Genomic DNA, 15,680 nt, shown 5'->3' with positions numbered 1-15,680 from the left:
TACCAAAATGTTTCCATCACCACCACCACCACCACACTAGTACAACAAACTCCATTTTCTTGTTTCAGAAATGAATTACAATCAAGAACTCAGTTTAAAATCGAAATAAAAAAAAGAAACCATGTTGAATCAACATCAAAAAACCAAACCCAAGATCAAATTTAGGCTACTACTTAGAATAACAGTAAGAGATCAAACTTATCTTTTAATTTATTTTTGATGATTAAAACTTCAGATCTACTTATGGATGAAGATTTTCATCGTCTTTTCCCAACTAATACACACCGTTATCATTGATTTCAGGTTCTTCAAGCTGAAATCAACTGAAATCGGAATAAACATGATGTTTCTAATAAAGATTAGGATTTGAAAATAAGTTTTTCTCAGTAATTTTAAATCTGAGATTGATTTGGAAATAAGGTTCTCTCTGTAATGTTGTTGATAGTGGAGATGGTTGTGGTGGTGCTGGTAGGTATAGCGATGGTGGTGGTGGTTGCAGAGATGGAGACGTTGACGGTGGTAAGGTGGCGGTGATGGAGAGGGATGGTGGTGATGGCAGAGAAAGGAAAGAGAAAGATTGTTTCCGGATCTAAAAACAAAAGTGCACTAAAGTCTGAGAGAGGTATTAAGGGAAAGTATAGTTAATTAAATTTCCTTGTTTTTGGATTAGGAATATTAATATAGTGGACAAGGATATTTATGAATCCCATCAAAAGGAGGGATAGTTTTACAATTTCCACTAAACTATGGTTGTTAACTCTACCACACCTTTAGTTACTAAAATACCCTTTATTTACTAAAAAATAAATAAAGAAAACAAACAGAAATCAAACAATGCCGGCCTAAGCAGTCTTGCATTACACCTAAAAAATACATATACAAGATGAGATTTTATGTTGTTTTGCTTGCTACTTTTAGTGATTTTGCTAATGCTAGAGGGAAACACACATGTAGACAAGACACATATGTTGTTTCTTCTTTATTATCTAAGGCAATGAAATATGCCCTTCTATCCAATGGTTAGTAAACCACGAGCAAAAATTGTTGAGAACAATAGAAAGTACCTCGGATATTCTCCTTGTTTGATCCCTTGTTACAAGAAATCTGCATCATAATAAACAATGAACATTAGAGAGAGGGAGGGAGGGAGGGAGGGAGAGAGAGAGAGAGAGAGAGAGGGGATGAGTTCAAAGTTTGGGGAGTTATGTCTTTTTGAAAATGAACACAAAGTACAATGAAGGAGATGAACCGAGTCAGACCTGTCCACAGTCCTTGGACATAATTGGATCTTCAAATGTCAAAACTTCACCAACTCAATTTTTTTATGCTTAGTTCATAATAACCAAATTGAATTCCAAGTAGACATTGACAAAAACCATTTATAATTCAAGTTAAATACAAACTAGTCATTGACAAAGATCATTATAGCAAATGAGCAAACCCTGAGATCTTTGATATTAAGCTCCCTTAAACCTCTGTTTTGTATCCATGTTAAAGTCACAAAAGACAGTGAAACTTGAATAAATACGCACCTTTGGATCCTCAGATTCACCATTCAGAAACCCATAGAGCCATCTGTTTCACAAAACATCAAATCAGAAATGTAGAAAAGAAAACGTGCCAACCTTAATCCCTTGGTATATCAGAAAAGACAGTGAATTCACTTTATATATTCAGTAAGTAATTCTTAAACTGCTTTGTATATCCAACTTGCTAAAAATAAATATAGGAACTCAGTATTCTCTAAAGATACACTCAACCTTACTACCTCATCACTCTCTGGATTCATGCATATTAACTGATGCTTAAGAAAAATGTGTCTTCATCTTTTTATCTGCAAAGAAACCAAGAAGATATCAACCTTTATTGCAGCACTCATACATAGAAAGCAATAAAAATAAATCTGATCTTCTCATAATTTTGCATATTCACCCCCTCTAAATCACTCTACAATAGAAGACAAAGGAAATCTATCAGAATCAGAGCGCCTTACCTTCGCTCTTCCTGTGGATTCTGATAATAAGGCAACTCAGTTCAAAATACTATCGCTAGCAAAACCCCACATGCGGGGCTTTCATCTTTCATGGATCTCCTTCTTCGCTTGTTTCGTTTCCACTTTTGCAGCCCCACCCCTCCTCCCAATTATACGTGACAACCTCAATCTCACCACAACTGACATCGGAAATGCAGGAATAGCCTATGTCTCTGGTGCGGTCTTTGCGAGGCTTGTCATGGGGACTGCATGTGACCTCTGGGGTCCCCGTCTTGCTTCTTCAGCACTCATTCGTCTCACTTCACCAGCAGTTTACTTCACCGCCACTATAAATTCGCCTATTTCCTTCCTCCTTGTTTGCTTTTTCACTGGTTTCTCAGTCTCCACCTTCGTCTCGACCCAGTTCTGGATTCGCACAATGTTCTCCGCTAAGGTCGTCGGGACCGCAAATGGTGTTGCAGCCGGCTGGGGGAACCTCGGTGGCGGGGCCACCCAGCTACTAATGCCCCTTGTCTATGAACTGATCAGAAAAATGGGATCAACCAATTTCACTGCCTGGCGGATTGCTTTTTCATCCCTGCACTGTTTCAAACCATTACATCATACATGGTCTTCTTTTTTGGCCAAGACCTGCCAGCAGGTAATTTTAGAAGGCTTCAGAACTCCGGGGAGAAAGCAAAGGATAAAATGTCAAAAAAATTCTACGATGGGATCAAAAATTACAGGGGGTGGATTTTGGCCTTGGGTTACGGGTACAGTTTCGGAGTCGAAATGACAGTAGATAACATAACTGCGGAGTACTTTTTGATAGGTACAATCTGAAACTCCACACTGCTGAACTTATTGCAGCAAGTTTTGGGTTAGAGAATTTTGTTTCTCGACCTGGTGGCGGAATGTTCTCCGATTTCATGGCAAAGAGGTATGGGATGAGGGGTAGGATCTGGAGTTTATGGTTAGTTCAAACTACAGGAGGAGTGCTGTGTGTTGTTCTAGGAAGAGTAGGATCATTTGGGTCCATCAATAACAGTGATGCTGATTTTTTCGTTTTTCGCCCAAGCTGCATGTGGACTAACCTTTGGGGTAGTTCCTTTCGTATCTAGAAGGCAAGTTTTTTCATTCTTTAGCTGCACTGTTACAAACTCATCACTCATCCTGCGTTAATTTTTGTTTTCTCAACAATATGAGTATGTCACTGTTTTTCTTTGTAATACTAATAATGCAAAGTTACAGACAGTAATGCCAGTGCTAGAATTACTTGTTTTTGTTTAGTGTTTTAGATCATCCATGATTAGTAGCAGATTAGGTATTAAATTCTGATGCCAAGTGATTTTTCAGATCGTTGGGACTCATATCAGGAATGACAGCAGCCGGTGGAAATGTGGGTGCAGTTTTAACGCAAGTCATTTTCTTCAAAGGTGCTCAATACTCTAAAGAAACGGGGATAACCCTAATGGGTATTATGATCATATGCTGTATGCTCCCATTAGCCTTGATCTACTTACCACAATAGGGTGGAATGGTTTTTGGTCCATCAACTGCAGAAAATGCCACTGAAGAAGAATATTATGCATCTGAGTGGAATTCTAGAGAGAAAGAGGAAGGTAAACATCTGGGAAGCTTGAAACTCGCAGAGACCAGCAAAAGTGAACGAGGCAGAAAAATCGCTTCTCAACTAAGACCAACTAATGGAACCTCACCCGCTACTGTCTGACAACTACCACTGGAACGTACAATATGTTTTAGTTCTATCTAAAACTCCGAGAAGGCTATAAACTGTTTATGTATCCAAATCTTCCTTGTGAATACTACCATAAAGGGTTAGTATTAATAACTGTGAATAGTAGTGGACTGCTACGTTGTTATGTCAGTTATGGTATCAAGAGTGGTTTTTACTCATTTAGTTAGGTATGGTCTTTTTCTTCTTTTCGATTCCTCTATGTTTGTGGAAACTTGAATATTAAGTTTTTATTACGCTCCTTTGTGAAACACGGAAATCTTGTTATATGTTGTTCTTCACCACTTTTATCCACAGAGGACCTCGTGCTTTTCTTTTCTTTTTTTCTATTGTGTGTGTGTGTCTTTACAAAATAGGGATAGTTAGATACTTTCTATTCTACATACAAACAAAACGAGGAAAAAAGAAAAGGAAGGAAAGAACAGCACAGCACAGAAACATAGTATAAACATGTAAAACACATTCACATACTAGTGCTGCATGGCATTCAATCATCAGGCCCTGACAACCCAATCAATGTGACTTGCTTACTTGAGCTCCTCTCTTGTGTGGGGTCTATTTTTGCAATATACAACCTAATTTTCTCACATACTAACACTCAAAAGTTTGAGTGAGACTGAGTGATATAAGGTATATCACAATCAATTAATAGTTTGGGTAATCACTTCAAGGATTATAATGACATTTGAATATGTTGCTAACTAATCAGAATAGCCGACGACGCAGATTGATTGATTTAACTAAGCTTGGATTAGCTTTCCAGATCTTAACGTTTGATTTCTCTACCCAAAAGATGATACTATTCCCGAATTCTCCATTTCCCTAAGTATTAACCTCATACTTCCAACAGGGGGAAAAATGTTGAGCATATTTAAATCCTAAAACATATATTAAATGATTTTCGGTCCCACCTACATCAAATCTCAAAATCAAGCCAAGAGTAGAAATTGTTCTCATTATGATAATTTAGACCAATACAACCCCTTTCCATGTAAATTATTGATGGCATATCTCCTCTAATAGGAAAGATGCGGAAAAGAATATGATGGACACTAATACAAGTATACATCGGCAAACGAAAAAATGTAAGGTTACTTTGTGTTTTCTAACTGAAGCAGTAAAAATGACTAATTCAGTTGCCTTTTTGGACAAAAGTAAGATGGCAATGATGCCCCAGTGGAAGCACCCTTTTTTCCTGGCACAGACACCAACGACAATGATGTCTGCCTAACCCAATCCCGGTAAACAATTAAAATAAAACACAAATATACAGTAAATAAAGAAATGGGATAAGGGATGACCTCGGAGAGCTTCAGATTGTAACTACCAGCCTGAGGTTCTTTATTACTTAGCCATTTGTGCTCTCCTTCCACCAGTGCAGCTCCTAACGTCCAAGAAACATCTCCAGGGCCAAAGTTAATTTCTGTGTCCCCCAAACATAATGTATCCTCAAGGAGAGATGCCAAATATGGAACTCGAAAACAGAATTGATCAGCATACTTTCTGTTTCCAGAAATTTTCTTTGAGTCAATCCACGACCCAGAACATATTTGCTCGCGTTTCTTCCAAATTTTTGTCAAATTAGCTCTTGGATTCAAATCTAACATACTGTAAACGGCAAAAAATCCAGATAAAGCATGAAACCGTGAAACTGGACGAGGGGCGGATATCAAATTTGAATTTGTGCCTGCAAAGACAGCATAGAAGTCAACGCAATAGTAAATTACCAGATTCTTAAGCAATAGAAAAAACACATCTGAATACTGTATATATAAAAGTTGCACTTGCACAACAGATGTTTTGAGGAAACATGAAGTCTAAACAAAATCAAAGCAGAAAGCACGTGGGTCTGAATGCACTCACTGTTAGAGGATGACGATCGTCCTTTGCAGTTCTTACCCTTAGTTAATCGTGACCAATCAAAATTGTTTGAATGGGTTGCAGCAGCCTTAGCAATTCTCTTACACTGCTTCCAGTTTGGATCCCCTATCAGAGAAAACAAGGTGGACGCATTTCTCTGAAATTGACCAGTTACATTGTTTGAACTAGAGATGTTTGGTAGGTGACAGCCATCGCAAGTATGGTTCAGAACAAATCCCAAACTCAGACACGGATGTCTGAGTTGAAGTCTGCCATCAATACTCTCTGTGAGTGAAGTCTCTTCACTAAGCATGATAATTGTCCTTTCAAATGCCTCGTTGAGACCAAATCTGGGCAGTGAATATGCTAAAATTTGGTGCTGAACTGAATCAATTTTTAGCTGCAGTGAATTCTGATCATCCGTCAGTTCTTCGATTTCCATTACAACCTGCAACGACGAACCCCCCAAATCTAGAACTCCTAAAGTGGGTAAACTGGAAGAACTGTTCAGTGTCCCCATTTTGTAGTTAAGAGCGATCCAACTATAATAAGCCTCTTCCTGTCCAGTTAGAATCCTTATAGAAGTTTTCCTACGCATAAACGGGAGTTCCCTTACAATAGCCTCTGCATTTTCCAAAATCCAAGCTGCATCATGACTCGGCAATCTTCTCAGGCCAGCAGTAGCTAACAGAAAGATAGAAGTATCTTGATGTCTTTCAGAGGGAATTTGTTGTTCTGCCCAATGAAGTAGTGGTTCCAATGCAGAGCGTAGTCCGGTAAAGTTGTGAACAAACTTATCCAAACCAGGTTCAGTTTGCATGCAGTGGTATAAACAAGCATCTTTGTGGAGAGAATTATTGGTTGAATGATCAGGAAACGAGTTCAACAACACTGGATGTCCATTATCCCTTGTGTTATTTCCTAACCATTCGTACACATTTACCCGGGTTCCAGTGCTTCCACAATCCCAAACGACAGTAAAGTATGATAAATGAGCTTTACCAGGTTTAAATAACAAATAAGAACATAGCATCACAAGCACAAAAACTATGACAATTATTTTGATGGAGCGTCTAGATTCAAACGGACGCAAAACCATAAGTTTGATGGAATTCACAAGATTCCTATTTTCCATTGCCAAGCGGCCAACATGAATAAGAAATTATGTTATGTCTAGATCAATTAGGGATCTAGAGATTATAATCAATGCGTAAATCTTAATTGGAAAATATATATATGTGGAGATACTAAAATGTAAGACCAGCGTACTTAAACGGAACCCGATAGTTTGGAGTCTATCTTCTCTTCCCCGTCCTTAACAATCAAAACCAAATAAGAGAGAGAAAGGACGGAGTGAGTGACGATGAAGAAGAAGAAGTGAAGAACAGCTACATTTCCGCTGGGAATAATAAATTCAATTTTTAATTCCACTTTACACGACTGGCCAGAAATCACCTTTTATCCTCCGTTCATAGTTTGTGTGCGGGAGCCAAAGTCGTTTGTATATATATACTAGTAGTGCAAGTTGGAACCAAAATGTATTTGCTTCACAAATGTGTTTTTTTTTTTTTTTCTCTTAAAAGTCAAAAAATAATTTCTAATTTTTCTGCTTCTAGAAATCAAAAAGTAACTTTTTGCGTAAAATCCAAACATGCTAAGTTCGAGTTTATACACTATCGTATTATGCTTCCGGAAAAAGAAAAAAAAATATATCATATCGGTGTCCGTTATCAACACATGATTAAAAGAAGAAATCCTATATAAGGGTTGCCGATTCCAATAGAAGGCCTTTGCGCATGATGTTAATGTCTAGTTAGTTGGTTAGGGATTATTGCAAAGACATTTAAAAATATTAAATTACCATTCAATATATGAAAATACTAAATTATCCTTTCATCCATCAATTAATGAAAACCTAATAAAACCAAATCAAAATCATAATCGTATTCCATTCATCTTCTTCGATGGCAACTCTTCCTCTTTTCATTTTTTTCATCTTGATTAATCGACGATCCGAAAAACCTACTTTATGAGTGGCATGATTTATGTGAGGTAAGATTCGGGAAACCCGCTTCTTATTTGTTGTTTTTGTATTCGAATTAGGTAAGATTCGTTCAAATTTAATCGACATTTAGGATTGTAGATACAGTTACGGTTGGATGTTTTTCATTTGCAAACTGTAATCTCAATTTTTGAATCTATTCTGGTGGGGAAATAAAGAACTCCCAATCGTAAATTTTGAATTTTCAAATTTTCATGTGAAAATTCCGTTGGGTTTTCTATCTGTAATCATGTTGTGGTTGGCTTCGACTGAGCACATTAGTAACCGTAGATAATCTTGGAAGTTTAAATTTGTCCAAGTAGTTTGGATTTTACGGTTAGATTTTGATATCTAAGGAACCACCCGTATGACTCACAGTTGGGTTTTGCAACCGTCATTTTGTTACGGTTGACTTTCAATATTAGAAACTCAACTGTAAATTTTGTTGCATCTCCAAAATATCGCATCTACATCGAATGTAAAACCTTCCTCATTTTTTGGTACATTGCTAACTTTCATCTCTACGTTGAATCAGTATTATTCCAATAGTTGAAGCTGGATTATCTTTGTTCGACGGGCAGAGGAAAGGAGCGGATATGAAGAAAACGAATTAACCAGGCATGTATCGTATACCATATGTATATTCGTTTAATGTTATACAATACTATAAATGTATAAAAATATATGGGGTCTAGTTTTCAGAGATGGACTCCCACTTATCGTATATATACAACAAAAACTGCTTAATATGTCAGCTTAAAGGTCTTTTTTACTGCTAATTGGTTAGGAAACTTGACTTGTTCCAGTTTCCATCCTACTTATTTGGTTCATGTTGTAATCAAAATTAGTTTGGATACAGATATAATACAAAAAGTCATTTATTGATTCAGTAAATTTGCTCTAAATGTAGTTAAGAGCGTAGAAATTTCAGGGTTTTTTCTTTCTTTTTCAAAGTTTTTTCATTTTAAGAATCAAGTGATAGTATGGTAGGATTACTCATACCAATTACTATATTGAGTATAATTTTGATCACGCTACACAGTTTCACGTTCATTTTATCTGCATCTAGAATCAGGGTTCTATTTGATGAAAGTTACGTCAGTAAGTATTCATATTATGATAGAAGATCAACATCCAATTAGATACACAACTTGTATAGATCTTTTTTTGTTTGTTTGTTCGAAGGAACCATAAATCTTCTCAATATAAATATATGTGATCCATGAAGCATTTGTCGTACTCAAATCCAAGTGAATGAAATCATATTTATCTAAACTTTTCAATCCTCTCATAAACCTAGCCATGGAGAAAAAAACTATGGCATGATTTTTCATAGTACTTACACTTGTTTTTGAAGCTTTCTTTGGTTCTAAACAACGTCATACATCAGACTATAGAATCCAATCACCGGAAAAATAAACTATCCAAAAATCGACCTAAATAATGACACAAAAGAAACACTTATGGTTGGTTTAAAATTCATTGAGACCAACCGTAACTTAAGAAATATAAACCGCAACTTTGTATTTCTCAAATTTAGCATAGCATTTACATCACTCTGTTACTAATAATGTTATGGGCATGGGTTTGTTACAACTTTGGTTAGCTTCTTTGCCTCTAAGACATAGAGGGTTGGGCTTATATTTCATGGCAGATACGGTTCACAATTTCTATTTGGCGTCGCATATCCAAACTAAGCCCCTTCAGACCATTATTTTGCGTAATACTTCTATGCAAGGTCTGGATATTGGTATGCAATAACACACCATAGATTTATTTTCCAGTGTATGTCCTAATGTCAATGTTGATTTATCTGCTCATCATCCCATGAATCCCTTGGCATTTAAACACTTTTATGTTTGTCATGAAGGAGATGCCAGAAAAAAAATAAATTATGTGTGATCTTTGGCAATGTAACAAGTCTGAACATGCTCAAGACTTTCTCAAAGATTTACCTATTGAGAGTCTTGATCAACGCGTAGGGTCGCGACAACTTAGTGTTGTCTTGTGTTATTGCTAGGGTATCCCGTTATTTTCTGACGACAACCAATGTGCATTCTATGATCGAGACATAGATTGTTACTGGGATCATGCCTTACATTGTTCACATGAGATATCCCTCAAATTTCTGCATGACCTTGTACGTGACTCTATTGCTGATATGTGTTTCCGAGCAGGCATTCTATCTAGGAAAGAAGTTTCCTTGGGGTTTATGGTCAATGATGGTGGTGCCTTACGACCTACGGATATTTAAGTTTACAATTGGGATAGTGGTCGTGACATGTGATTAGATGTGACTATGGTTTTCCCCTTTACTTGTGGAGCGGTTCATGATTTTCGGCCTGGTTCAGCTTTAAGCAATGCTATTACTCGCAAAATGAAGAAATACTTTGACAAAACTGTTTGGCTCAATTTTATGGCTTTGGCACTTTGGCTTTCACGAAGTTTGGTGAACTTGGTGATGACACGGTTGATTTCTTGAAGAGGCTGCATAATCATTTGTCTAGGTTTGATGTTGGTGCAAAGAAATGTAATTTATTTCTTCACAGATCAGGGATTGTGATACAGAAAGGTATTGGAACCCAGCTTGTCGCTAGGATTCCGACCATCTTCTTGTCGTATGTTGATTAAAAAAACTTAATGCAATAAATAATCTAGATATTCTTTTTTATATCGTAGAAACCAAAACACCAAATATAGAATAATTTACGGTTGTAAGAGTAAGCACCAAAATCAACCGTAATTCAGCCTACAATTAGTTGTATTTTTCTTTGCCAACCATAACTAGTGCGACACGAAGCAATAAATATATCCATGCATAATGAATTACAGTTGGATTCTAACTAGAAAATCAAAATCTCAACTGTAACAGATTTAAGGTTCGTCTCGATAAGATAAATTTTAGCCGTAACTGGTTTACGTTTGGGTTTTTCTAAATTTTAACCGGTTATAGTTGAAATTTCATCAAATATTAGCCGTAAATGTGTGCTACGTTAGCTTCTATAGAAAAATCCAGCCGTAAATCGCTCTGGAAATCGAAAAATTCTTGGATCTCCATCACGAGGTTTGTAATATATCTGGTTTCTATATGGTATAAAGATTCACCCACCTCGAAATTTTCACTGGAATCGCTCATTTTGGTTGAGTGAATCAAAATCTAGGTATTTTCAAATAAATCTCCAAAATCTTCTTTTTCTTCCTCTCCACTTTTTCTTTCCAGTGTTCAACTAAGTATGAAAGATTCACTAATCTAATCATTAGCTAATTAGATTATTAGCATTAAATTAATGAGGTTGTTTAACCATTTGTTTGAGGGTGAAAACAGTTTCTGCTGGTTTCGGTAATTTCGTGTGTTGTGGGTGAGAAACGAGTCTAAACCCTAAACAATATACTGCAAGGGAGTACTTTAGATTCGAGAGATCAATATGTACAAGTCCGGCCTAAACCAAGAAATGGCCATTCCATACTTGCTTCGGTCACAAAGTGGAGGAGAAGGGTTGGTTTTGGGGAGGGAAGCGAAGAGAGTGTTGAGACCAGAATAGTTGATTCTGGAAAAGTAGTTGTTTGACGACTTGTATCAGAAAGTGGAAAGCTAGCAGATGGGAAAGCTAGCAAATGTTTTCTGAGTGTTGTATGCTCCTGACCGGAACTTGTTGTTTGGTGGTAATAGGTAAGACCTATTTATACAAGTCGAAGTGAAACGTACTCTGGTCTCATAAGAAATAAAAACAGATGAGTAAATGGGAGGAGGTGGTAACCGGTGACGCCTGGAATTGATGTTCCATAATGAAAGAAAGCGTTTCACCATTACTCCCTGTATTTACCAACCGCCTCATTCTTATGACACTGTCTTGTAACGGGCGTAGTGTACTCCGCACGCTGTAAACCGCCAAACCAATACCCGAATGAGCATCCCCTAGTTTGTGACATGTGTTGATGTCTCGAGTGTTTTCGTGGAAAACATGTAGCATGTTGCTGCTGTTTGGAAAGTTGAGCTTGGGAGACTTGTCGTCTCGGTGGTGACCCTCAACGGTCGAGATTTCGCATCTTGATAGGAAGGGTAGCCGTTTATTATTGCAACCCTTCGTTTGGTAACCAGCGGCATGAAATCCTGGCCACATGGATTTGACATGGTTCGGCGTGGCCAAGCTTGGATTTTGGCATAGTTTAGGCGCGACCAAGAACTAAGGTTTTGGCATAGTTTGGGCGCATCCAAAATTAGGGCTTGGCGTTGGGCAAAGGTTTCCACGCGTTAGATGGTGACCTTGGACGTCTAAGATCCGCATTTTAGATGGAAGGGTGGCATTGATGGTCGCAACCCTTCGTTTTGGCAGCCAACGGCGTGGAGGAAAGGCTGGCATGGTTTTGGCACAGTGGTGTGGCTGGCACGGCATGCCATTGTCACATGTGACATGGTTGGAATGCCTTGGAGCGGAGATGTGGCTGGTACGGCATGTGTTAGGCGCGGCCAAGCTAGGATTTTGGCGTAGTTTAGGCGCGGCCAATATTAGGTCTTGGTGTTGGGCCAAAGGTTACCATGCGTTAGCTGGCGACCTTGGACGGCTAAGATATGCATCTCAGGTGGAAGGGTGGCCGTTGATTGTTGCAACCCTTCGCTTTGGCAGCCAGCGGCATGAAGGCATGGTTATCATGGCTTTGGCACGGTTTAGGCGTGGCCAAGCTAGGATTTTTGCGTAGTTTAGGCGCGTCCAAAGTTAGGGCTTGGCGTTGGGCCAAAGGTTACCACGCGTTAGCTGGCGACCTTGGATGGTTAAGATCTGCATCTCAGATGGAAGGGTTTCCTTTGATCGTTGCAACCCTTCATTTTGGTAGCCAGCGGCATGAAGGCTTGGCCAGCATGGCTTTGGCACGGTTTAGGGGTGACCAAGCTAGGATTTTTGCATAGTTAGGCGCGGCCAAAAACTAGGGTTTGGCATTAGTTTGGGCGTGGCCAAAATTTGGGCTTGGTGTTGGGCCAAAGGTTACCACGTGTTGGCTAGCGACCTTGGACGGGTAAGATATGCATCTCAGATGGAAGGGCGGTCGTTGATCGTTGCCACCCTTCGTTTTGGCAGCCAGCGGCATGAAGGCGTGGCCGACATGGCTTTGGCACGGTTTAGGCGTGACCAAGCTAGGATTTTGGTATAGTTAGGCGCGGCCAAAAACTAGGGTTTTGGCATAGCTTGGGCGCGGCCAAAATTAGAGCTTGGCGTTGGGCCAAAGGTTACCACGCGTTAGCTGGCGACCTTGGGCGGCTAAGATCTGCATTCCAGATGGAAGGATGGTTGTTGATTATTGTAACTCTTCGTTTTGGCAGTCAGCGGCCTGTAACGGGGTCGGCATGGATTCGGCATGAAATCGTGGATGGCATGGTTTACCATTGGCACGGTGGTGCGGCTGGCATGGTTGGCATTCCTTGGCGCGGAGGTGTGGATAGCATGGTCTGCCATTGGCACGGTGGCGCGGCTGGCATGGTTGGCATGCCTTGGCGCGGAGGTGTGGCTAGCATGGTTTTCCATTGGCACGGTGGCGCGGCTGGCATGGTTGGCATGCCTTGGCGCGGAGACGTGGCTGGCATGGTTTGCCATTGGCACGGTGGCGCAGCTTTCATGGTTAGCATGCCTTGGGGCGGAGATATGGCTGGCATGATTTTCCATTGGCACGGTGGCGCGGCTGGCATGCTTTTGCACGGAGACGTGGCTGGCATGGTTTGCCATTGGCACGGTGGCGCGGCTGGCATGGTTGGCATGCTTTGGCGCGGAGACGTGGCTGGCATGGTTTGCCATTTGCACGGTGGCGTGGCTGGCATGGTTAGCATGCCTTGGCGCGGAGACGTGGATGGCATGGTTTGCCATTGGCACGGTGGTGCGGCTGGCATAGTTGACATGCATTGGCGCGGAGACGTGGCTGGCATGGTTTTCCATTGGCACGGTGGCACGGCCGGCATGGTTGGCATGCCTTGGCACGGAGATGTGGCTGGCATGGTTTGCCATTGGCACGGTGGCGCGGCTGGCATGGTTGGCATGCCTTGGCGCTGAGACGTGGCTGGCATGGTTGGCATGCCTTGGCGCGGAGACATGGATGGCATGGTTTGCCATTGGCATGGTGATGCGGCTGGCATGGTTGGCCTGCCTTGGTGCGGAGACGTGGCTGGCATGGTTTGCCATTGGCACGGTGGTGCGGCTGGCATGGTTTGAATGCCTTGGCGCGGAGACGTGTCTGACATGGTTTTCCATTGGCACGGAGGTGTGAGAATTAGGGTTTGGTATGTACGAAGATGATGTCGGTCAATACTAAGGGTTCTGCCGTGGAACATGACACATGTATAAAAAAAAGGTACCCTGGTAATTCTTACGTAGGCATGTTGAATGATTCAATAAATGTGCTAGTGGTTGTAGTGACATCATGTCAGATGTAAGGTTTTACGATTTTAACCCTAAGCTAAAAACCACCATCAACATTAAGTCCTCTGCTTAGCTCGGAATATGAGCATTGTTGCGAGGTAAGCATAAGATGGTGACAGGCCAGGACAAAATCGAAATGGCAAGTCATGAAAAGATGGTTTGGAAGTCCCGATTAACCTTTTTCGAGAGGTAATGAGAATTCGTGATTCTTGTGTTGGCGGCCTTGTGTAAATTCTACTCGTGGTGTTGCTGGCTAGACCTTGAAATGGTAGAGGCGGTTGCTGGTTGAGATGCAGACTGTCAGCTTGGCTTGGTCACGCGTCATCTTGGCTGGGCTAGGGAACGCGGAGGTGCTGGCTTAGCGAGTTGTCGGTGTTGGTGCGACTTGAGCGGAGCCGCTGGCGTTGGTCGGCTTAGAATGGGAGCCGCAGGCGTTGGTCAGCTTGGAATGGGAGCCGCAGGAGTTGGTCGGCTTGGAATGGGAGCCGCGGGCGTTGGTCATCTTGGAATGGGAGCCGCAGGCGTTGGTTGGCTTGGAATAGAGGAAATGGTGATGACGCTGGAACTTCGGATATCAAATGGTGGTGATGGTGCCTGACAACTTTGTCTAAATTAGGGTTTGGCATGTTGAAACCCTAATTAGCACTCCTTACTAGAATCGCTGTAGAATTCTCGTACGAACCCGGATTTCGACGTTCCGCCACTCCATCTGATCGGAAAATAATTTTCTATCTCCCTACGCGTGAATATTTAGGTATTAAGCTCGATAGGTAGGTGAAAACAGCCCGACAGTAAAATTCAGGAAGAATTCAAGAGGAATGTTGTGGGCCCGAGGTAGCATAGTCGCGCCCAGTCATCTATTCCCATTCGTGGAGCAAGAAGGAAACTTTATTCTGTGCAAATTCCAGAAACTCCATCTGCATGAAAAGAGGTATTGACCTTCTTCTGTTTTATGTTGCTCGTCCGGATCCGTGCTTTCGTCTGCAGTGTCTCTCCAGTGGATTCCAAAATTTATCAAACTCCATTGCATTCTTGGGACGGATGGATTTAGGTTGTTTAGTGCTTGGACCTTCTGATCGCGAAGACAGTATGTTGTGGATGCTTGTATTGGTCGAAATCTTCCGGAGACACTGGATGAAATAGATGAGTTGGGAGACGTTTCGTTGGCGATGTGCTACTATAAAGTCTTCAAGGACTTGGTTCAAAGTGGCATCCTTAGAACCATCTTCCGAATTTTGGACTATCGTGTGGAATGGGATGTGGTGAGCAGTCCCCAGTTATACTTCTGTTAGATCCGATGGCTTAGCCGAATATGTGAATGTATCTTTGTGGCGTGTATTTGGAGTCTTCGGTACACATGTACGGATTCATATTGAGAAATTCCCGCGGCTCGTAAAACTTCGACAATGATGATGTTGAAATCAGAAATAACCTGGTTGAGGGGAGTGAAAGCGTCCCATGTTGGTATCCCCATGTGTAGCCTACTTTCACTGCATCGCCTTGAATCCACGTCCACGGGATTTGATATAAGCTTATCGTACTCTTCTGGATGTGACGTTGGGGTGATCATAATATCACATGATGAAATATCCTGGATAGTGAAGTGGTAGGAATGAGAGAGTTATGTTGTTTATCATGGCTCCCTCT

The 15,680-nt window shown here is 40.8% G+C and overlaps 1 protein-coding gene and 1 long non-coding RNA gene across 6 annotated transcripts; both read right to left on the bottom strand.

Annotated features, from left to right (window-relative positions):
• Positions 1-827: 827 nt before the first annotated feature.
• LOC113318726 lies at positions 828-2,466 on the bottom strand. Of its 2 annotated transcripts, XR_003344786.1 has the most exons (4): positions 1,994-2,466; positions 1,769-1,834; positions 1,533-1,575; positions 828-1,104 (listed from the first exon to the last, which is right to left on the bottom strand). It is a non-coding gene; the product is annotated as an uncharacterized LOC113318726 (long non-coding RNA). The 2 variants fall into 2 exon arrangements; XR_003344785.1 differs by lacking the exon at positions 828-1,104 and having other exon boundaries at positions 1,461-1,575.
• Positions 2,467-2,502: 36 nt separating this feature from the next.
• LOC113318725 (probable apyrase 7) lies at positions 2,503-7,042 on the bottom strand. 4 transcript variants are annotated; one of them, XM_026566949.1, is made up of 3 exons: positions 5,592-7,040; positions 5,030-5,415; positions 2,503-2,623 (listed from the first exon to the last, which is right to left on the bottom strand). In XM_026566949.1, exons 1-3 carry the CDS (start codon positions 6,721-6,723, stop codon positions 2,594-2,596), a joined length of 1,548 nt encoding a protein of 515 aa, XP_026422734.1. In that variant the 5' UTR covers positions 6,724-7,040; the 3' UTR covers positions 2,503-2,593. The 4 variants fall into 4 exon arrangements, with proteins under 4 accessions (XP_026422734.1, XP_026422733.1, XP_026422731.1 ...); XM_026566948.1 differs by lacking the exon at positions 2,503-2,623 and adding an exon at positions 3,349-3,528; XM_026566946.1 differs by lacking the exon at positions 2,503-2,623 and having other exon boundaries at positions 4,658-5,415; positions 5,628-7,042.
• Between the last annotated feature and the right edge of the window lie 8,638 nt (positions 7,043-15,680).

Source organism: Papaver somniferum, chromosome 10 (genome assembly GCF_003573695.1).
Source record: "Papaver somniferum cultivar HN1 chromosome 10, ASM357369v1, whole genome shotgun sequence".
Taxonomy (NCBI): Eukaryota; Viridiplantae; Streptophyta; class Magnoliopsida; order Ranunculales; family Papaveraceae; genus Papaver; species Papaver somniferum.
This window is presented reverse-complemented; position numbering and strand designations above follow the sequence as displayed.